The sequence below is a fragment of the Propithecus coquereli genome, unplaced genomic scaffold (assembly GCF_000956105.1).
Source record: "Propithecus coquereli isolate 6110/MARCELLA unplaced genomic scaffold, Pcoq_1.0 Scaffold528, whole genome shotgun sequence".
Taxonomy (NCBI): domain Eukaryota; kingdom Metazoa; phylum Chordata; class Mammalia; order Primates; family Indriidae; genus Propithecus; species Propithecus coquereli.
The window spans coordinates 404,735-426,930 of record NW_012151152.1 but is presented as its reverse complement, the minus strand read 5'-3'; the positions used below and the strand labels follow the sequence as shown (position 1 = coordinate 426,930).

The following is a 22,196-nucleotide window of genomic DNA, read 5'->3' as shown; positions in this document are numbered from 1 at the left end:
CTTGGCTGCGCACAGAGCCTCCGCTTCCTTAGCTGTGAAATGGAGACAGTGATCCTGACCTTGGGGTGGCTTAGAGGTCAAGTCGTGAGTGAGAACACGGGTCAGCCACTGCGGACCCAAATCCAGCCTCATCGTGCTAGTCCTACAGCCACGGGCTACTTGCTTCACCTCCGTAAGCCCCGGTTTGCTCATCTGTAAAATGGGGATAATTAAAACCTCAGAGGACTATTGCAAGAACTAAATAAGGCATGCAAAAATGTTTCACTGTGCCTGGCACATAGTACGTGCCCAACAATTGTTAGCTGGGCAGACGAAGATGACGATGTTGATGATGATGATGATGATAACCAATCAATCATGAAGCAGGCAGCAGGAATCTCAGCAAACACCAGTTGAATCTGGGCCTGTTTCGGTCTAAACAGAAGATTCCTCCGCTACACAAAGCATGCACAATACCCACTCAGAAGGCAAGCGATTTCCCGCTGGAAATCAGTCCTTCTCACTCAGCCTGGGCACACCTGAACAGGTGGCGGAGCTGCTCCGAGAATGTCAATAACAGCTGGAGAAAGGCCCTCGGACGCCCACAGATCTAGAGGATGACGCACGGTAGAGCTGGGTCCAGCTCCGCTGGGTTTCTGCAAACCACCTGCCTGGAGCAGAGGAGCTGGGAGCCTTGCTGAGCATGTGACTCTGTGTCCTGGGAGGCCAGCTTCTGTGACTCCTATTTCCTAAGCCAAGCGCTCTTGGGTTTGGAATGGTAGAGATGATGGTCTCCATGTTAGGGCAGGACAGGGAGACAAAGGGATGTCAGCCCCACCTGGGCAGCTGCCCTGGGACCTGGTTTGGAAGAGCAGCAAGAGCTCCCTTTCACAAGCACCTACTGTGCGCCAGGTGCTCCACCGCATAACTGACACGTGTCATTGCCGACCCCGAGACCACTCTGCAAGGCCCCGACCTGTGTCTCCGTGAGGGCAGTTTATCTCAACAGACTGTGAGCTCCGTGAGGAAAGGGGCCACATATATTAGCTGCCGGCTCCCCAGAGCCTAGCACAGCGCCTCGCACGCAGCTTACTGTGAGCCGATGGTGTGAATTGGATGTGGAATGGTTCTCTGTTTAGAAGTCTGATCTGCGATACAGCTTTGAATGAAAACATCCAATCAGGAGGGACTGACATAAAATGATATGATAAAAATAGGAGGTCTGGAGTCAGAAAAACATATGTCCAAATCCTAGTACTAGGGCAAACTGCTCCACCTGTCTCTGACTCTCACTCTTCTCATCTGAAAAATGGGTAGAAGTACCTGCTCAAGGGTTTATTGTGAGGGTTGAAGAGAATGTGTATAAGATGCTGAGCAAAACTCAGGCAGGCAGCTGGACCTTCACAGCCAGCAGCTACTGCTGCTATTATTATTATTATTACAGTTATTCCCATTTGTGGGCAGCTCAAGGCATTTTCACCAGGTCATCTGTGCCTCTCTGGGTGCTTGCTGGGTACAGTGTGGGGTCACGTGCTGTCGAAGGAGCCCAGAGCTTTGGCCAGGATTGCCCGGGTTCTGCTCCCTGCCAGACTGAACCCGGGCTCTGCACTGGCCTCCCCTGTTCCTTAGGTGGGTGACATGCTGAGTGCTGTCCCACCTCTGTGGGTACCATCCATCACTGGGGTGCTCGCCGCAGCACCCCTAGAGCCTGCTCCACTCTGACTTTCCACCACGGAGTACTTTGACCTTCTCAGCGTAATGTGAGGCAGAGGAGGGGAAGAGAGGAACGTCTCGACTTTTCAGACGAAGACACTGAAACTCAGTGAGGATGGTTTCTTGGCTGAGGCCTTGGCTGAGAATTAATTACAGAGGCCAGAATCCAACTGAGGGCTTCTGGCTGCTAATTGCTTGTGAAGTTCTAGTTTGCATTCAGGAAATGGAAGCTGCTGCTTGGTGTCATTTTGTAGGGAACCACGAGGCCCCCACCCTGGATATAAGAATAAGACGTGTGTGGTGGTCGCTGGAGCTGTTTACCAAATGGTTCCAGCTCTCTGCCTTCTGAGCACAGAAGGAAGATGTTTACTGGCCCCTCCTTGATGTTAAAAATGACTCTGTGCCTTGGTTTGGCCAATGACACATGCATGAAAGTGACTTGTGTTACTTCTAGGTGAAGGTGCTTAAGAGCCAGTGCATAACTCACCACATCCTCTGACCCCCACTGAGGACCCACATGTTGACACGGAGCTCCCTCAACCTGGGTGTCTCAGTGACTCCAAAGATCAGTGCCTCCCTGCCTACTCACGTAGCACGCGTGAGAAGTGAACCTTTGCTGTTAACAACTCTACGATGTTGGGGATATTTGTCACTGCAGCATAACCTAGTCTGTCCTGACTGATACACTGTGAATGCTGATAACATTGGACTTCAAGTTCAGTTTGCTCATGGAGCATGCACTCTCTGATGGCTTTATCCCAGGTATAGGAGGCACAGAGGTCAGTCAGGCACAATCTGTGCTCTCAAGGGGCTTGTGGCCTCGACGCCCATTTGAAAGGAAGCTGACTGCATGGAGCTTGAGGGAAGGGCAGGCCAGGTTGTGAGGGGAACCTGAGAATGACGCAGATGCCCAGGGCAGCCACCCCTGCTGTTTGCAGCATCGGCCAAAAAGGGAGGCGAAGTCGCGGAGACAGTTGCTACTACAGGCAACTTCTGTTAGGGAGAGGAAAGGCGGGAGGAACGTGTTGGGGGACGGGAGGGGAGGCTGGCTGAAGGACTGTGTGCTCTGGGCGACTCTGGGATTTAGTGCTCCGTTTCATTACTGCCTCTCAAGGGACTCCAGAAGACAATTAGTGGATTCAAATGCATTAGAGTCCTTTCTTTTTTACCTCCCCAAACTCAGATAATGTCAGCTTTCTTGCAATCAGGACAGGGTCTCCTCAGTATGCAGATTAATTGGGTGTTAAACAAGCACGGCTGCCTGAACCCAGACAGCTGAGCTGGAAGGAACTGGATGTGAGCAGCAGCCCCAGGCAAAGGGTGAAGCTTTCACGGAAGATCACAGCCAGCGGGAGACGCGGGGATGCCCGGTCGGTCGGTAACCAGCGGCAAGGGCTTGGGAGGGAGGCTGCCGAGGAACAGGGCAGGAGGCGGCGTGGCCGTAGGAAGGAATAGAAACTGTGGGCCCTGACCTGCAGGAGGCCACTGTTTCCTCGACTAGGTTCAGGGTTCGTGCCATCTGTGGGGGAAGGGGGCTGCTATAATGCTGCGTGCTCTCCCGTTTATTGACGGCTCCTGGCGTATTAGCAGTAAGTATCTCCCGGCTCTCACTATAGGCCAGCATTTATACGCGCTATTGCACACAATGCAATCCTACTAACGACCTCCATGTAGATATTTAACACTATTATTATTTGCTATGTTGCACACAAGCCAACTGAAGCTGAGAGAGGTGAGGTGACTGGTGTCGTGGTGGGTTTGGGATTCAAACCAGCGGCCCTGACTCCAGAGCCCATACACTTGCAGCAACTCAGCTGGTAGCTTCACGGCAGGGAGGAGCCGTGCGGCCCATCATCTGCGACCACGGAGGCCTGCACTTGGCTGCATCCCACAGGCTCTTGGGATTCAGGACCTCTCTGTTCCCCTCTGCAGGTGGGTGGTGTTATGTTCGAGCTTCCCATGCCTATGACCTGTCAGGAGTTCCCCTATGTACTCTCTGGAAAGAGCTCTAGCGTCAGAGAGATCCCCCTTCCACCCGGAGTTGCTGCGCAGGCCGGTGGGGTGCAGGGGTTAAACCCAGCATGGCCGTGCGTCCACCCGCGTGGGAGGACAGGGGCCGGCCACGCGTCCAGGGGTGTGTGCACAGCTGCTGTCACATTTGGAATAAGCCAGCACCACGGGCAAGGCAGACAATTACCAGAGTGCTCTCTCACTTCCTATTTACATGATGAGACGGGGATGGGGTGTTATGAAACCGCGGGGACGCCATCGGGCCGACTGAGAACAGAGACCGTGTGCGGAGTTTCCCGGCCCCAAGTTCTTCCTTCTGAAGGTGCCTGGAGCGGGAGAAGCCGGCTGCACTCTGCCCACCGGGTTTCTATTCACCCTGGAGTCAGGGTCCTATCAAATTCGTGTTATCCGGAAAGCTTCTGATCCTAGTTTCTTCTCCTTCTTCTTTTAAAATAGAGAGGTTTTCTAAATAAAATGTTGCCAACCTATGGTGCCCGTGTTAAAAGGACTCCCTCCTACCCGCAAACCACATCGCCATCCGTGCCAAGCACACACAGCGCACACATCTCCCCAGCACACACAGCTGAATACGACGTGCTCTTCCCTGCAGGGAGCTTCGAGCTAGTGGGGGAGATGGACACACAGACCACGGCCGCTGACTCACGGTGGAATTCACTCGTTTACTTGGTTCACAGGTCCTGTGTTCACTGAGCACCTAGTACGGGCCAGGTACTGTTTTTGGCTCGTATGGCGACAAGAAGGAGAAGCATGGCCTCCGCCCACCATTGCCCTGTCTGTGCTGCGGTTCCTGGCAAGGGCTGCGCACCAGAATTTCCTGGGGAGCTATTTCCAAAGTAGGGGTGCCTGGCCCCTTCCAGGTAGGGCCCTGGCATATATATGTATTTGTGGGAAAGGACTGCCCGGGGGTCCTGATGTGTACTCCTGGGTAACAGTTACTAGTGGGCTGGACAGACAGACGGGGAAACAGATTCAGGGAAAGATGTTCAGGGAAGGACTGAGGGTGACTGGGAGGGGCAGCCTAGCGTGGGGGTGAAGACACACAGTCCCGGCCAGACGGCCTGCTCTGCCACCTGGCAGCCAGGTGATTTGGGCAAACTGCCCAAGCTCTGCGTTTCGGTTTCTTCCTCTGTAAAACAGGCATCACAATAGTATCTACCGCACAGAGCGATGGAAGGGTTATGTGAGACAGTATAAGGGACAAGCTCAGGACTGTGGCTGGCGCGTGAAAATACAGAGCGTGTCGCGCAAGTGTGTGCTGCTGCAATTACTGCTACTGCTGTCACCGTCATTATTGGAGGGGAAGCTTCCAGACGCAGCGAGACCTCAAAAACGAGTAGGAGGTGGAAGAGGACCAAGGGAGGACACAGTCTGTCTGGAGACAGCTTGGTCCACCGGAGCCCAGCGTGTGAGGTGGACAGAGGTGGGACAAGATGCTGGAAGGCAGATCAGGAGTGGGGCCTGTGAGTCACGCCAAGACGTCTGCACTGGATCTAGAGCAAGGTGGGGGTGTCGGGGCCCGCGAGGCCTGTTGCACTGCTGCACTGCTGCTGTGTGTGTGTGTGCACATGTGTGTGCACGTGTGTGTGCATGTGTGCACACACGGGCTGAACCACAGGCTGCGCAGCGCCTGACCCCTTCAGCTCCTCCTTGGCGGATCCACGCAGCCACTCGTTCACTCCACGGTTTGGAGACCTCAGCCTCTTCCCCAGCGTTGAACCAGTCGGCTTCAACTCTCTAGCCCGGCGCTGTGCCAGGCTCCTACCCTAACCTGCCAGCGTTTCCCACCACCCTACATGGGGGGCCTCCCACACAGGCTACAGAAACACCAGATGTCTCAGCCGGGTGTGGTGGCGTGCACCTGTAGTCCCAGCTACTCGGGAGGCTGAGGCAGGAGCCTCGCTTGAGCCCAGCCCACGAGTTGGAGGCCGCAGTGAGCTATGATGGCACACTGTACTCTAGCTCAGACAACAGAGCGAGACCCTGTCTCAAAAAAAGAAAAAAAAAAAAGAAATAAAGATAAGAAACACCAGATGTCACCATTTCCAGACACCCCTGAAGTCCTGACAGCTCTGCCTTAACCTGCACGGGCCGACCCTCTGGAATGCCCCTCCCTCTAGCTGCCCGCCACTTAGAGCATAGGTCCTCTGCCAAGCACAGCACAGTGGCTAGGACAGAGGGCTCTGGAGCCAGACTCCTGGGGTTGAATCCTGCTCCGGCACTTAGGATTCTCGCGGTTAACCACGCAGCCCAGTTTTCTCATCTGAGAAGCAGGGAGAACAGCAGTGTCTTCCGGCTAGGGCTGCTGTGAGGAAGCAGTGCAGGTGCTCAGAGCACGGCCGGGCACCCGGTGGGTCTGCACCGCTCATCAGCATGTGCTTGATTCCTTTGCCTGGAGTCGAGCTCCTCTGTCTTCCTGAGTGCTCAGAGCGTGCTGGACACCATGCTGGGGGCTCTCGGGGGTGCTGGGGGGCCAACGTCAGGAGAGTGATGTGAAAAGTCGGGGCTGGAGGGTGAACGTGAAAGGATGAGCTCCTGTATCTACACAGCCCTCACCTGGGTCCCTGCGCACAGTAGGTCCTCAGATCAGGGTTAGAGAAAGAAACATTTACTGAGTGTACCCAATTGGGGCCAGGAGCTTTCACATTCATAGTCTCATTTTAATCCCCCACTGACCCTGGAGGTAAGTGTGCAAAGCCCCATATGCATTTGAGGTGGCTGAGGCTCAGAGAGGTTGAGTGACTAGCCCAAGGTCCCACAGTTCATCAGTGGCAAAGCTGGCAGCCAAATCCAGGTCTGCACCATACCCAAACCCAAATTCTTGCCCATGGGCCACGACGACCCAGGGGCAGGGGCAGTGACCAGGAAAGAGGCCAGAAAGAAGCTGCTTTGGGAACCATTCCCCAAAAAAGCTGTGGTGCAAGAACATCCCAGTGTCACGCTAACCAGTCCCGCCACCAGGGAGGCCACCTGCCTCCCTCTTCCCTCTCCGCAGTTTCCAGAAGCAGCATTCCGGAGGCAGCTGATTGGTGACCTCACTTCTAGTTACCATGGCCAAATGGTTAATGTTCATTAACTTAACCTGTTCAGCGGGGGACTGAAGACTTGGCTTGTATTAGCGATATGAAGCTAACGTATACTTCATGCTAAGTGGAGGCAGAGTCATGCCTTCTCTAAATGAAGAATCAGCTCTATTAATAAGACCACGTCACTCCAGGTAACGAGCCTGGCAGATGCTTTGCTGCAGGGGTTGAGGGAAAGACGACTAGGAAAGGAGCAAAATGATGACAGCATGGAGGATGGCAACTTTTCAGCAGGAGCAGATTTAGAGAGCAGAGGAGTCTGTGCCGGCCAACAGCCAGCACCGACGGCCAGGCACACAGGTGAGGCCAACCTGGACGTTCCAGGCCTGCCAGCTCTGCCGACAACTGCACGAGGGAGGCCAGGCCAGGAAGGAAAACTGCCTGGTCAACCCACAGAACTGTGAGAAAGAATCAGTTACTGCTATTTTAAGCCACTGTTTGGAGAGGTTATTTTGCAGCAATAAATAACGGAGACAGAATGTCAGCGAATGTGATACGAGCAAAGGTCTTCAATGTGCACGTTTGGTTTGCCTGCTCTGGCACCCTACTGATCTGCCGTAAGAAAAGTGTGCCCTGGGAAGTCGCTGCCCTTCAGTCTCACTAGGACAAACACAACACGTGGCACATATCCGAGCCCAGCCTGCAGCCTGGAGCCCAGCACACCAGCCTCAGCTAGAAACAGAGGCCATCTTGGATCAACCGAACCATAGCCAACCTGCAGACCCCGAGCATGAAAATATTTGTTCTTGTGACCCTCTGAGTGGGATGGTTTGTTACACAGTATCGTGATAGCTGACTGATACACCCATCCTCCCTCTTTATAAGTCACACATTTTTTTTTTAAGAGACAGGGTCTCACTATTTCGCCCAGGTGCTGGTTTCAAACTCCTGGGCTCAAGCGATCCTCCTGCCTCAGTCTTCCAAGTACCTGGGACTAAAGGCGAGGACCAGCTTAACCCACACATTGTATGGCAAAGACCCTGTTTCTATGATATGAGGACTGTACTCCAATTTTTCTTGAGAGAGAGTCTGACAGTGTAGTAACATTTGCACAAAGTAATGGTGACATGGAAAACAGCATTGTGCAGCCGCAGTGTTGTTGCCGCTCCACGAAGCCATGTACTGAAGCGGGTGAGAAGCTGAGGGCAGGGAGACACTGTGGGGACCCGGAAGGTTCCTCCCAGCAGGACACAGGGTCCCAGGTGGATTATCTGCAGTGGGCAGAGCAGGACAAGCAGGTGAGGGCTGTCTTACTGACTTGCTATACTTCTGGTGATGCCTGGGAGGGGGAAGAACGTATACAGAAAGGGAAGGTACAGTGTTTTCCGTGGAAGAAACAGAAACTCACCCTTACCCACATTCACCCCTGCTTCCTTAGTGGCTTTTGCCTGACCTCTGACCCAGCCTGGATCTTCCTGGTGAACACATCCCAGAGCTGGCTCCCTGGGCCCTTTGCACGGGGGTCCCAGGCTACCCAAAGCTACTGGAAATAGGACAGGGGTGGCTCCCATTGCTTTCACAGATGTGGACAAAACCAGGGTAGGGGCTGCTGAAAGCTACGAGAGAGGAGCAGGGACAGCGTGGAGAGGCAGGTGGCCCCACCGCAGAGCACACACACGGCAGCTCGGCCCTCCCGCAGTCAGTGCCAGAGATGGCACGTCCACCCTGCCTGGTAATTGTCCTCAGTCCGCCATGCTGGTGGGGAAACATTTTAGCAGAAGAAAGGAACAAGAATGACATGTGCCGCTAAGCTCCAGGGTCCCTCCCGTGCCCTCCGATCATGCCACGCTGCAAGTAACAGCAGTCAGCCCCTGACCCTGGCTTCCCCAGGCCTGGCCAATGGCTGCCCTTCCCACCCCGTCTTGCTCGCCAGCAGCTGGGCGGCGACTGTGCCACAGGCTCGGGCTGACCAAGGAGAGTGGCCAGGGCTCATCTGAGGGGCAGCCTCGGCTTGGCAGACACTGACGCGCAGGAGCTGCAATGTGACATTCTTGAGCTGACTCTGATCAACGACGGGTTTTAAAACTTGCAAAAATACCATACAGGGTACCCCATTTGCTCCTCAAAACAACCCCATGGGGCGGGTATCATTAACCCTGCTTTCTACGGGGGAAAGTGAGGCTCAGAGAGGCGTTCAGTGGAATCCTGAGAATGCTGGCTGCAGCTCCAGCACCTTCTCTCCCACCCACTCTCCGCTCTCAGGCCCAGGAGTCCCTGACTTAGTTCCTTCTCTTGCCTTCAGAGTCTTGTCACTGTGCGCCCCATCAGGAGGAGGTGAGTCCGTGTCCCAGGAACCCGCTCCAAGTGCCCCAAGCCCCGCAACTCACTCCCCCAACCAGCGCCCCCTCCAGGCAGCCTCTGCTGGCAGCTCTGCCCAAACCCTTCTGCCTTGGAGACCTCGCCCACTGAGGCCCGGACCAGCGGCCCTCAAGCTTCCTGCTGCTTCAGCACAGAAAGGATGACACTGGATGCAGGACACACTCCCAGAGGTGTCTGTGGTGGGCTGAGCAGGGCCCCACCCTCAGAAGGTACGTCCACCTGGAACCTGTGAATGAGACCCTCTCTGGAGAAAGGGTCTTTGCAGATGTGATTAAGTTAATGATGTTGAGACGAGATCCTTCTGGATTAGAGTGGGCCCTAAATCCAATGACACTGTCCTTACAAGAGAAGAGACACGGAGGAGAAGGCCATGCAAAGACAGAGGCAGAGCCCAGAGTGACGTGTCCACTGTCCAGGAACGCCAAGGAAGGCCAGCAGCTGCCAGAAGAGGCAGGAAGAATCCTCCCCCGGAGCCGTCAGAGGCCAAGGTCCTGCCGATACCTCACTTTTGGACTTCTCGTCCCCCTCATTCCACTCGAGAATGTGCATCAGGATGCAAAAGCCAGTGTCATTACTGAAGGACTGTCTGTCCCCCATCGCTCTAATTTATGCGACCATTTTCCAAACGGTTTAATTATTTTTTTCTCTATTTTAAACTACTTTCAACTTAACTATTATTTCTAAGAACTGGGAACACACTTTGCAAGGCTCATGACCCCTGGCCCAGAACCTCTGTCCTGTGGGACCAGCTTGGGAAGGGTTTTCATTCGGGACAATGATCCACTCACCTTTCTCCTGAGCCATCTCTTGCAGACAGAAGTAGATGACTCTGGCTCCCAGGCTGAAGCCGATCAGGGTGACGGGTCGCCGGCCCTGGGTGGGGGGAAAAGACACGGTGTCTGGAGGGGATCCAGCCAGTTCTAGCAAAACATCAGCCCTGAAGAGGGCGGCCTCTGCACACTCCTCAGCGCCTGCCTCTCCCTGCATGAATCATGCATGCCCTGTCCGCCCCCGAGCTCTGATGTCTTCATCAGGAGAGTCAGGGCCCTCATTTACGCAGGAGTGCACCTGCCGCTGGAGTCGGCTTCCTGCGAGGCCAACAGACAGCCTTTGGCTGGTTAATTCCCTTTCATCTCACACCATTATCCAGCCACCATCTCTTCTTCTCCAGGAGACAGGACTAGTCAATTACAAGAGCAACTTCCCCTGGACTCTCTGCCTTGTGGCAAATGACTGCAGCGCTGTGGGACCCCTTCTAGAGCTGGGGAGATCAGACAGAGGCACCCCCGTGTGTGATGGGTACAAAGGCAAAAGGGTTTTGCAGATGTGATCGAGTTAAGGATCTGAGATGGGAAACTACCCTGGGTTACCTGGGTGGGCCCAGTGCAATCAGGAGGGTGCTGACAAGGGGAGGCAGGAGGAGTCAGGCGACAGAGGTGACGTGATGACGGAAACAGAGGAGCAGAGAGAGATGTGGAGGGGTTACACTGCCGGCTCTGGAGATGAAGGAAGGGGCTCTAGGCTAAGGATGTAGGTGCCCTGGGAAGCTGGAACGGGCAAGGAAGTGGATGCTGTCCCGGAGCCTGCATAAGGAACGTGCATGTCGGACTTCTAACCTCCAGAGCTGTAACATATTAATAATAAATTTCTGTGTAAGATAATACATTTTTTTTAAGCCAATAAGTTTGTGTTAATTTGTTACAGCAGCAATAGAAAACTAATACATAGCATCTTGCCCTGGAGGCTGACACCCAGACTGCTACATGGGAGAGAATTAACTTCTATCTCGTTTGAGCCAATGCCATTTTGTCTTTGCCTTCCAGTCAAACCTGCCAAAGAGCTTTTATATTTCTTTTGACAAAGACACAAGGATTGGATGGGGATTAACAGTTTCCAAAGCAATTTACCCACATGGCAGAAGCTGCTAGTTGTCCCTTAATATCCGTCCTCACTTTTTTTTTTTTTTTTTTTTGAGATGGGGTCTTGCTCTGTTGCCCAGGCTGGAGTGCAGTGGTTTCATCATAGTTCAACTCCTGGGCTCAAGTGATCCTCCTGCCTCAGCATCCCAAGTAGCTGGGACTACAGGCACATGCCACCATGCCCAGCTAATTAAGAAATTTTTTTTTGTAGAGATGGGTTCTTGCTGTGTTGCCCGGGCTGGTCTCAAACTCCTGGCCTCAAGGAATCCTCCCACCTTGGCCTCCAAAAGTGCTGGGATTACAGGTGTAAGCCACCATGCCTGGTCCAGTCTCACTTTTTCCCATAGTAATTGCATTTCAGCTCAGTTCACTGCCATTCAATAAAAATTGTATTTCTCAGCTTCCATGGCAGCTAGGTATGGTCATATGACTAGGCTCTGGCCAATGAGACATCAACTGAAATGTTGGAAAGCTTTGCACTTTCTTCTTCAGCTCTTCCTTCCTCCTGCTCCCTGGAGCTCAGATGCTGCTATCTTGGACCACAAGGTCAAGACCACATATGGCAGAGCAACAAGGTAGAAGGAACCTGGGTCTCTACACCATGGCACACAATTTGAGCGTGGGACAGCCTCCCTAGGCTTTTCCAGGAAAAATAAACTTCAACCTTATTTAAGGCACTGTTGTTTTGGGTTTTCTCCCACTTGCAGCCAAAACAAATCCTAACAATATAGTCGTCTCTAATACTATTTCTCAAACTATTCTCTCCATTTACTCAAGTTCATTTTGAAGGGGACAGTTTCCTTTCCATGGTTAAGTACATCTTTACTGGATTCAAATTTTAAAAGTATTATGATTTCTCTTCCTGATCATTTTACATGGCGTTTAGACTGCTCAAGGTGTCCTCATTTGGTAGCTTTATACTTCTAGGAGGGAACACCTGCCACTAGCACCTGGAAATTCCACTTGTGGCCAGCTGAGGCACATGGTCCCATCACTTTACTGGCTTCGCTGCAAACTGAGTCAGAGGTTTCCACTGAAATATCGCCCAAGTGAGCCAGACCCATTATTACTAAACTCCTTCATTAAAAGCTGATACACAGGAGCCACTTTTGCTTCTGCTAGAGCCCCCAACCCTGTTCCTACCTGCAGATGCCCGTGTTATTCAGTCCTCACCTGACAGCTTGCTAGACATGCATAGTCTATACGGTCTGTAATTCTTCCTGGTCTATCCCAGGGCACTCGGCACCTTCATCACTTGGTCTAGAGACACACTAAAGACCACCCACTCACCCAGAGCCACTGGGCTACCTCCAAGTGGCTTTGCCTCTAAGGCTGATGTCTGTGCACAAGTCAGCACCCCCACTCCCCCTCCTCCCCACCCCCGCCATTCCCAGGTACCTGCTGCCGGGAGAGCAGGACGTGGGCCAGGTGCTTGCCAACCTCTGCGGATCGATAGAGACACACACCCCAGGGGTTGTCGATGACGTTGGCGACAGCGAGGAGTGAGGCTGGCCAGGTCAGGGCAGCCACAATGCCTGGGGGAGGTGGCATATCAATGATGAAGGGAATTGAGCGGGGTGGGCTTCTGGACAAGGGGCTGGCTGACCCCAGTGCTCCAGTGCATGCATGCAGAGTCTCTAACTTGGAACCTGCAAGTTCCCAAGTGTTGTCAAACTGCTCAAGAGCACCCTTCGCTCAAGAGCAAAGAAGTCTGAAACTCACGCATTTCTGATATATGGACTGGATTCCTTCTGCTCAAGCCCTTGTCATACGTGAGATTCTGAAGATGGCCCTGATTCTCACCCTACCCTGTATTCTCCCACTTTGCCCCACAACTCTGCAGGGCCCCACCCCCTACTTCCCCATCTAGACTCAGCCATGGGAACTTGCTTTGGAAAATGAGACTTAGTAGATGTGAGGCTTGAAACGGACGTGTGCATTTGGGGCCAGCCTCGCTTGCACTTCTACTGCTGGCATGGGCTAGCCAGGAGGAAGACAAAAGACAAACGGAGCAGCGCTGAGTTGCCCCAGACAAGGCTAGCCCCAAGCAGCAGACAGTTGGCTGACACACAGATGAGCAGGCCCAGCCAAGATCAGCCAACTCCACCTCCCAGCTCCTGCGATATTATGACAAATGATTGTTATTTTAGGCCATTGAGTTTTGGGGTAGCTTGTTATACAGCAACGGCTAACTGATACATCATGTGATTGGAGGTTTATCTGTCCCTTCCTCTCAAAGAGCATAAACAGGAATGTGGCCTTAGCCTCTCTGTGGTCCTAGGGTCCAGCACGGTGCCTGGCTCCCTGGGGGCCCAAGGCATGCAAAGATATGGTAGCACTGTGGGATGGACGCAGTGGGCATGCTGTTGGCAGGGCTGGAGGAACTTACCAGACAACGCTGTGTAGTTTAGGGCCTCCTGGGCCACCATGCTGGCAAGGCCACTGAGGATGGTCTCCAGGGCGTTGCCGAGCTCCATCAGGTACTTGGCCTCCCAGGCCAGGCAGTACTGCTCGCGGCTGTGGGCCAGGGCAGCCCACGGGGCGCTGAAGGTGCCTGGGGAGACACAGGTAGGTGGGGTCTCTCCTGTCAGTGGCAGAGGATGCCCCACCCCACTATCCCAGACAAGCAGCGACAGGGGACCACTCACCCTCACATGGAAAACAAGAGGCCCACCCCTGCCTGTGAGTGGCAGTGTCAGCAGAGCAGATGGAGCGCGATGCTGCCCCGTGAGTCAGCAGGCTGGGGTTCGAATCCCAACGCCTGCATTCATTAGAAGCTGGGTGACCTTGGGCACATCACTATCCCACCGTAAGCCTCACTTTGCTTATCTGTGAAGTGGGGAGGTTAATAGTTATCTCCCTTCATGGGGTAGATAGTAAGGGAGACCATTAAGTGTCTGAACTACTGTATATATAAAGTATTATTTTCTCTCACTCTGGCACTAAGCTGCTGACGACACCACAGGAGCACACGAGGGGACAGCGGCGTGGCTCTGGGAGTCGGCAGCATCTTGATTCAACGAACACTGACTGGGAAACAGCTAGAAACTCGGGGAGGAGGTGTTTGAGCCCAACTCTGCCGTGATCTTGCTGGGTCACTCAAGTTTCCTGAGCCTCAGTTTTCTCACTCAGGAAATGTAAAAGCCAAATGACCCCATGGCAGGACGATGGCCACAGTGGCCATGTCAGGTAGGAAGGTACATGACTGTCCACCTCCCCCTCTTCCTTGCCCAGCTGCTTTCGGACAAGAGCACAGCGGGCACCTCATCTGGCCCCATCCATTTCTGCCTGTGGCCCAAGTGACCCTTCCACATCACAGACCTCCTCCCACCCCTGTCTGAAACCCTTCACCATCTCCTGGACCAGTTCACCTGGACCACCCTGACTTGTCCTTGAGATTCCAATTCAGTCGCCTCTTCCACAGGGAAGCTCTTCCCGGCCCCTCGGATAGATCAAATGCACCCTACATCCCCCTGACACTCAAAGTTCTCATCACGGTCTGTAATTACACATTTATTTTTGCATCCTCTGGCTGGCACGCCTCTCCTACAGCCTGCTTTGCCACGCACCGTATTCCCAAAGCCTGGTGACGTGAGGCAGAGTAAGCATTCACACAGACACGGAGCATGACCGAATGGTTCTGGACATAGACCACGCCTCTACCTGCCCCCTCAAGTCCTCATCCTTACCTGAAGGGCCCTACGTTGACACAAAGACAATCCTGCAGCTGTGCCCTCTCCCTCTGCACGGACCCTGTCTCAGCTCTGCAACAACGCGGGTCAAATGCCTCTAATTATGGATAAAGTGACAGCCGGCCCTGAGAGAGGCGGCAGACACAGAATGCGGGCTGGGGGGCCAGGCCTTGCTGTGATGCTGGCCCAGGCAAGCTCCCAGCTCAGCAGCTTCTGCCGGCATGACCCACAGCAAGGCACGCTGCCCTGTGACCCTTGGTTTCCACATCTGTAGGGATGGAATAACAACATCTGACCCACGGGTGTGGCGGGGAATCACACGAGGTGCTGTGTAAAAAGCATTACATAAACTGTAAAGTGCTATACTGCGGTGTGTTGCCCTGTAGCTGAGAACATGGGCTGTGGAGCCAGACAGAATGGGAGTGAATCCTGCCCCTGCCCCTGGCTAGGTGGGTGACCCTGGGTACCCCGTAGGAGCCTCAGTTTCCGCATCTGTAAAATGGGGGAGCTAATGACACCCACTTCCTTGGCCTGAAGTGAGGAACTAATTGAGCTAATCATACCAACTGCCTGGCTCGTGGCACGTGGTTGGCTACTAAGCTACTATCTTTATTGCGTATAACCATGACTAATAAAGGGGCGGGCCAAAGAAAGTCCGATTGCTCCCAGCCAGCCTGAGATGGCAACAAGGCTCCTTTCCTGACTGTCGAGGAGGCAGGAATAGGTGATTTTTTTTTCCTTCCTGAACTTTCTCTAGCTTGGTTGTGTTTCTTTTAGTCATGGGTCCCACACTGCACCAGACTGCTGGAGATCAATGAAGACTATGTCCTTCCCCCAAAATGACCTTTGACCTGAGGCACACTGAGCAAATGGGGTAAAACAAAGATGCAGGATTTGCTTTCCATACTGGTTAGAATTGCAAATTCCTTCACCCAGACTCTTGTTCTTGCCCCTTCCTTTCTGTAGCATGGAATGGTGGAAACAAATGAAAGAGACCCTGGGCTCGAATCCTGTATCTGCTGCCCCCTGCCCCCACCCCACCACGTGCCCCGCTAGGTCTCCTCTTCCAACAGATCAGGATGAGAACAGCCCGTCCCAGGTGGACGCGAGGATGCCATGAGGTAATGCGGACCAAGTTCCTACCGTGCAGGTAAAATATCTGACTCAGGCTAGGCACAAGCGAGGTGCTCAGTGAACACTGAGGCCTTCTGTGTGGGGGTGCGGGCCTGGCGGTCACACCCCAGTAAGACCCTGGCGCCTGGGAACCACATTTTCTCACTTGCGTGTGGTTTAGAAGAGCTGTGGCTTCCACCCTTGGGTCTCAGAGACTTGGAAACCCAGGAGGCTCTGAGCATGTGTCCCTGGTCTCACGGATTCCCAGGCCCACCCTTCTCTCTCTGAAAGCGAAGTGCTGTTTGCTGTGCCCTTGCAAAGGGGAGCGAGGCAGTGAGTGGATCACTGTGTGACTCCTCAATGTCACCCTGCTTAGAATCCCCCAAAACACACACGTTCAAATTTCAGCAGCAAAGGGACTAATGTTTGTGGAATGTCACCTAGAAACCAGGTGCTTTCCCCATGTTACCTAGTTTCATTTAATTTTTGCAGCAACCCGAGAAGGCAGGAATAATTTGTTCCACTTTCCAAATGAAGTAGCTGAGGTACAGAGAGCGTAGGTAACTTGCCGTGGTCACATGCCAGGATGGACTGATTTCTCACCCGCGTGCTTAAGTCCACTTGTTCCAAGGACAGATTCAAACTCTTTGTCACAGCTCACGTGCTCCCGTGTGGTCTGGCCCTGCCTACTCTCCTGCCTCTTGTCCCCTGCCGCGGCCATCCTGTGCTCCTTTTGGTTCTTTCATACCACTGGGCCTTTGCACATGCAGCCCCTTTGCTTGGTATGTACTTTTTGCTCCTTCTTTAACTGGCTAACTCCCAGCTAGCCCATAGCCTAAATGTCACTTCCTCCAGGAACCCTCCCCAGACACACCACCTGTGCTTCCCCTACTGTGCCATCTGTAAAGCTTCCTTTTAATTACTTGGTCTATCTTCTATTTTGGACAGTACGATACATAGCAGAGACCATGGCTGTGCTTTTACCACTGAATTCCTAGGGCCTGGCTCAGTGCATGGCACATGGCAAGCACAGCACTCTGTACATTCCGCTGGGTGGATGGTGGATAGGTGGATGGGTGGGCGCACAGATGGGTGGACAGATGGGTGGGTGGATGGTTGGGTGGGTAGATGGATGTGAGCTGAAGTCATCTTACTTCTCTGACCCTCAGTTTCCTCTTCTGCAAAGTGGGCTCCCCATACCCACTCCCTAGAGACAGTCACAAGCACGAACCCAGCCCACGGTCTGGCCCACAGCAGCAGACCCAGCTCGGCCAACGCCCACCCCCTCCGCTCCTGGCCCTCCTGGTCCTCACGGTATTTGCCAGACGCGAGCCAGCCGGTGATGGCGATGGTGATGTGCAGCTGCCTGCCCTCCGTCAGAGGCAGGAACGTGAACTCTTCAATGGCCCCGACACGCTTCTTCATCTTGTATCCTGGAGACCCAGATACGAGAATGAGAATGGAGGTGACTGAGGCCCCAGGGAACATTAGCCAGAGTGGCTGTCTCTGCTCACACACTCACACAGTGAGCACCGACCTTGTGCCCTGCCCCTGGACAAAGGCATTTGTGTTTGAGTTCAGTAAGGAAGGTGCCGTTATTGTCCCTGATTAAGGATGAAGCTAAGCAGCTGCCCGGGGCTGGCCAGCCCCCGAGTGGCAGAGCTGGGGTTTGAACTCGGAGCCCAGCTCTTACCACTGCTCCGTCCTAACTCAGTTGGTTCGGTATCTTTTTCCTGCCCACACACTCCAGGGGTAAAAGACATTCCTCTTAGTAAGAGCGAGTCAAACAGACCAAGATTCTCAACAGGTGAGCGACACTCCACCTGGGGAGTTGAACAGGGATCTGTGTAAGTGACGGGGGCTGCTGACACAGGGGACTTGGGAAAACTCCCCCAGGTGGTGCTGGTAAGTGAAAGGTAGCCACGTTCTCCCCGAACATGAGGACACCCCATTGTCATCTCTGAGGCGGTTTTCCTCGCAACTTCTGGATGGTGGACGCAGGTCCGATCAGGGTCTTTCCCAGGAAGTATACACAAGGGGCCTGGGGAAAAAGCCAGCCTCTCCGACTCAGCGCTTGCCCTGACCCAGGCGAGCTACCGGCCCTGTTCTCTGTGCAGCCTGCTACAGGCTCCGGCAGGGCTGGGACCAGAGTGAGAAAAGCCACGTCTCTCCTGCCTCCCAGGAGCCCACGCTGGTGAGAATCTGGGTGTGTCCTTCAGGAGCTGGGGCACCCTGGCTGAAAACCCCTGCTACACCGCCACTGCCCTTGAACCCTACCTGTCAGGCCAGCTCCAGCCGCGCCGAATAGCAAGGTCATGACAGCTACGCCGGCCGTTGACCCCAGGGCTGCCGCCCCAGCACTGCCAATGATTGTCGCAGCTCCGGCGGCAACAAGAGGGGCAGCTAGGCCCCCGGTCACGCCTGCAGGGAGAGCAGCAGGTAGAGCTGGGAGTGAGGATGTGGCTTGGCAGGGCCTTACCCTATCAGCTGCCCACGGCCTCCCATGGAAGCTTCTGGCAATGCTAATGAGCACGTTGACTTCTGTCTGAGTACCTACCACACACCAGGGGCCACCTCCCAGCCAACCCTCTGCGCTCTCCGCTCTTACCTCTCGATCTGCGTGGCCCCACCACCATCTCCGGCTGGCCTTACCGATCAACGTTCCGCCTCCAACAGTGGCCAGGCCTATCAGGAGACAGCGCTTCCATTTCCTCCTGTTTTCTCTCTTCTTCCGGGCTGCCTCAGCCATCCTGGGGAAGAAGTGGTTGGTCTTTAGGGCCAGCTGTCCCCAGGCTCCTTGGAGACGTCCCTGCCTCACCAACCCCAAACTGGGGCCCATGCCAGGTAGGTGCTCCGTCATGCAGAGTCAGGTTCTGAAGTCTCCTGCGGCTCATAGATGGTTTTACAAGGTGAAAACATTCTAAAACACAGACTGGGAATCTCAGCGTATGGGATGTGCTACTTACCCAATGGATCCATCCTAATAGGGTTGCAATTTGAATAACGAAAAGACAAAAAGATAATAGTAATAATAGCGAGAGAAATACAAAAAATATCTTTAAACAGATGGACCCAGAACAAGTACAAAATAGAATCACAGACTCCATCACCTTCCTCCCTCCTTCCTTTCTCCCCTATCCTGCCATCTGACCCCCCCTCCCTCTGGGACATTTGGAAACCAATTCCCTTCGGGACAATCATTTCGAGGATGGGTTAGAGGAATGTCTGTATGGGAGATCTCGGCCTTGGAGCAATAGCTGGTCTCGTTCACTTTAAATTTAAACGCTAGAAAATCTAGCAGAAGGAAAGTGTTTGGAATGAATTGGGGTCAGGCGAACCCTGAGAAGCATGGCTGTGAGTGATCGGGAGTGACAAAGCCCAGTCTTCCCATTGGACGTTCAACCCTCAGCCGCTCTGTTGAAAGTGGGACAGAGCAGTCATTACGTGGGAACTCTGAACCGAAGTTGGAGTTTGGACAACTCGATGAGGAGTGATAGCAGAGGATGGTGATAATAAAAGAAGAAAAGTGGTTAATATTTACTGAGGGCTTCCTAAACTCCAGCCACTGTGCTTTGTACTTCACAGGATTTATCTTATCCGAAGAAGGAGAATTATTATTGTCCCCATATTACACATGAATTAGGGCATAATAGTTACCTACCTCCCCAGGGACTGTGGAGTCTATTAATAGACTATAAAGCATTTAGCATGGTGGTTGGCACACCACAAGCACGGACCAAAGCAGCTGTCGTCATAATGACACTGCGCCCCCCAAGCCTCAGTTTCCTCTTTTGCAAAATGGGGACAATATTAATAACACATACCTCATAGGGTTGTTGGTTTGTAAGGATTAAATTCATTCCTTCTTCACTCAGTCAATAAAGTTTTATCGAGAATTGAGGCCGTCCTGGCACTTTTGGGAGCTGCATCTCCGTGAGCAGAAAAATGCTTGTGCTCAACCAGTGCCTGTTTCCCTCCCATCTCCCTGCTCGTGACCCACACGTTTTACTGAGAAATAGCTCATTCTCCAGTCATCTACGAGAAATGGGATCTGAGCTGGGCATTCAGGGGTCTGCTGTGCCTTTTGGTTTCTTGCCAACAAACTTTCTTCCTAAGCACAGCACTTCTCAGTGGCTGCCTCATAGAGGAGCAGAAACCAACAGCAGAGATCTCTTCGCACACCGTGGGTGCACTAGCAAAGTGGAAGGCAGGATGATGACCAAGATGAAGGGGTCTAGCATGAGGGTTAGACGTTCACTGTCAACGTGGGCTTGAATCCTCACTCTGTTGTCATGGTGTCGCCCCCCACCATTTAGTTATTCCTCTCTGCGGAAAGATTATATGTCCCTGTCCTGTCGAACCGAGGGGTCACACGACCAGCTTTAACCAATAAAACGTAGGTGCAGGTGATGTGTGTCACTTCCAGCAGAATCTTTAAGGGCCAGTACGGGAGGCGGATACGTCTCCTTTCTCTCTGTCCTGAGACCAGCAATAATCCACACAGGGGTCACTCTGTCAGCCTGGGACCCAGAACCAAGACAGCGTGAGTTACAGCTACCATCTGCAAGGGATACGTAGTATAAATAAGAAATACACCTTTGATGCTGTAAGCCATTGAGATTTGTTACAGCAGCAAAACCCAGCCTATCCTGCTGCATAGGACCATGTCCTAGCTTTGTGACTATCCACGAATTGCTTGTCACATCTCAGTGTCTTCATCCAACAAATGGGAGAATGACAGTACTTAATTCCCAGGGGTGTTGCGAGGACTAAATGAATATGATCCACACACGGTGACTGGCATCTTGCCCCACAAACCCCGGCAGGAGGGCGTTCAATAGTCGTTCCATATGTTTGTTGCTGTTATCAGTCCTTTATTATTACAATAATTTCCTCCTAAACACAGGCTGGGGATATACTTTGATCTTTCATTGCCTTGACCCTTAGTTGATGATTCTTAATTCAGTTCAAACAGGAAGGCTGGAGATTACTGGCTTTCGGCAGAGTCCAAGGCCTGAGAAAAAACTCAAGCTGGTGACAATATATGACAGGAACGTGCCAGGGGACTGGCGGTGTGGCTCTGTGAGTCAGTGGCATCTTGAGTCAACAAACACAGAAATAGTCTGGACATTTGGGGAAGAGGTACTTGAGTCCAGCTCCGCCATGATCTTGCTGGGCCACCCGGCTTTTCTAACTCGTGATTTTCTCCCTCAGGACACGTAAACGTGGAATGGCCACGTGGAAGGGTGACGAGAGGGACTGCCACAGCCGTGTCAAGTAGGAAAGCACACAACCTGACGGCCCGCCTCCCTCTCTTCCTCCCTTCCTGCCTGCCCTGCTGCCTTTGGGACACTGTCGCCTCCCCCGCATGACACTCAGGCCCCTGCCTCCTCCAGCTTCATCTTTCCTCATTTCCTGACACTTTCCCCTCTGGAAACACTGAACCGCCTGCAGGTACCCTGTCCTCAGTTCCTGTCTTCCTCAGGCCCTTGGCCATCAAGGACCTTCTCACCTTCCTACATCTAGTTCAACATTCTCATCCTGACATCGGCGTCACCTGACGTGTGACACCTCCTCCAGGAAGGTGTCACCCTGAAATGCCCTGACTCTGGGCCCCTCTAACCCTCTGTACCACACTACCCTGCAATTCCACACCAGTGATTTTCAAAGGGTGGGCATTGGAATCGCCAGGGCGTCTCTCTTTAAAAACACAGCTTCCTGGGCCAGGATCTCTGGGCGTGAGAGTGAAGAATGTGTATCTGTAACAAGCTCCTCCAGGATTCTGCTGTATCTCGAGTCTGAAAATGGCTGGGCTAAACCTTCAGGGTGTAGGCGAAGCCGTTTCCAGCCCTCAGTAGCTTGTCCTGGGCTTAGAACCTGGAACCTCAGAACATTTTTCATGAACAGAACCTAATTATTCCAACAAGGATTGGAGGTGGCCAGCTCGCTGCGGGGATATACTTGATACACTCCCCCACTCGCTGTCTACGTCTATGAAAACCGGAGGGGCACAGGATGGACATCTTGGCTAGATGCAAATATGTAGCCAGAGTACAGGCCAGTCACCACCCAAATGGAAACTTCTGGGATATTAGAACAAATCTGAAATGTCAGAAAATTTTCATGATTATTACAGATTTATTATTAAGAATGTAGACAAATTCTTGAGTTAGTGCTACCGACATTTCTCAGCACCATCTGCTTCTAGGTTGTTCCTGCAGTGACACCTGCCCATCTCTGACACTAGACAGTCATCACTTTTAGATGAGTTTGATGAGGGGGAAGATCCATGGCCTAAATGGAATAAAATAACTAAAAAGGAAATACAGTCTTTGAAGGCAGTTTTATTT

At 53.0% G+C, this 22,196-nt stretch overlaps 1 protein-coding gene across 1 annotated transcript in view; it reads right to left on the bottom strand.

The window, feature by feature from the left end:
* The window catches only part of TMCO4 (transmembrane and coiled-coil domains 4), a 90,101-nt gene that overhangs the window by 37,486 nt on the left and 30,419 nt on the right, over nt 1-22,196 (bottom strand). The window contains exons 6-11 of the mRNA XM_012656926.1: nt 18,499-18,596; nt 18,124-18,267; nt 17,160-17,279; nt 13,431-13,595; nt 12,440-12,576; nt 9,911-9,995 (exon numbers count right to left, since the gene is read on the bottom strand). Of these exons, the coding sequence (XP_012512380.1) occupies nt 9,911-9,995; nt 12,440-12,576; nt 13,431-13,595; nt 17,160-17,279; nt 18,124-18,267; nt 18,499-18,596 (749 nt within the window). The remainder of the gene's footprint in view (nt 1-9,910; nt 9,996-12,439; nt 12,577-13,430; nt 13,596-17,159; nt 17,280-18,123; nt 18,268-18,498; nt 18,597-22,196) is intronic.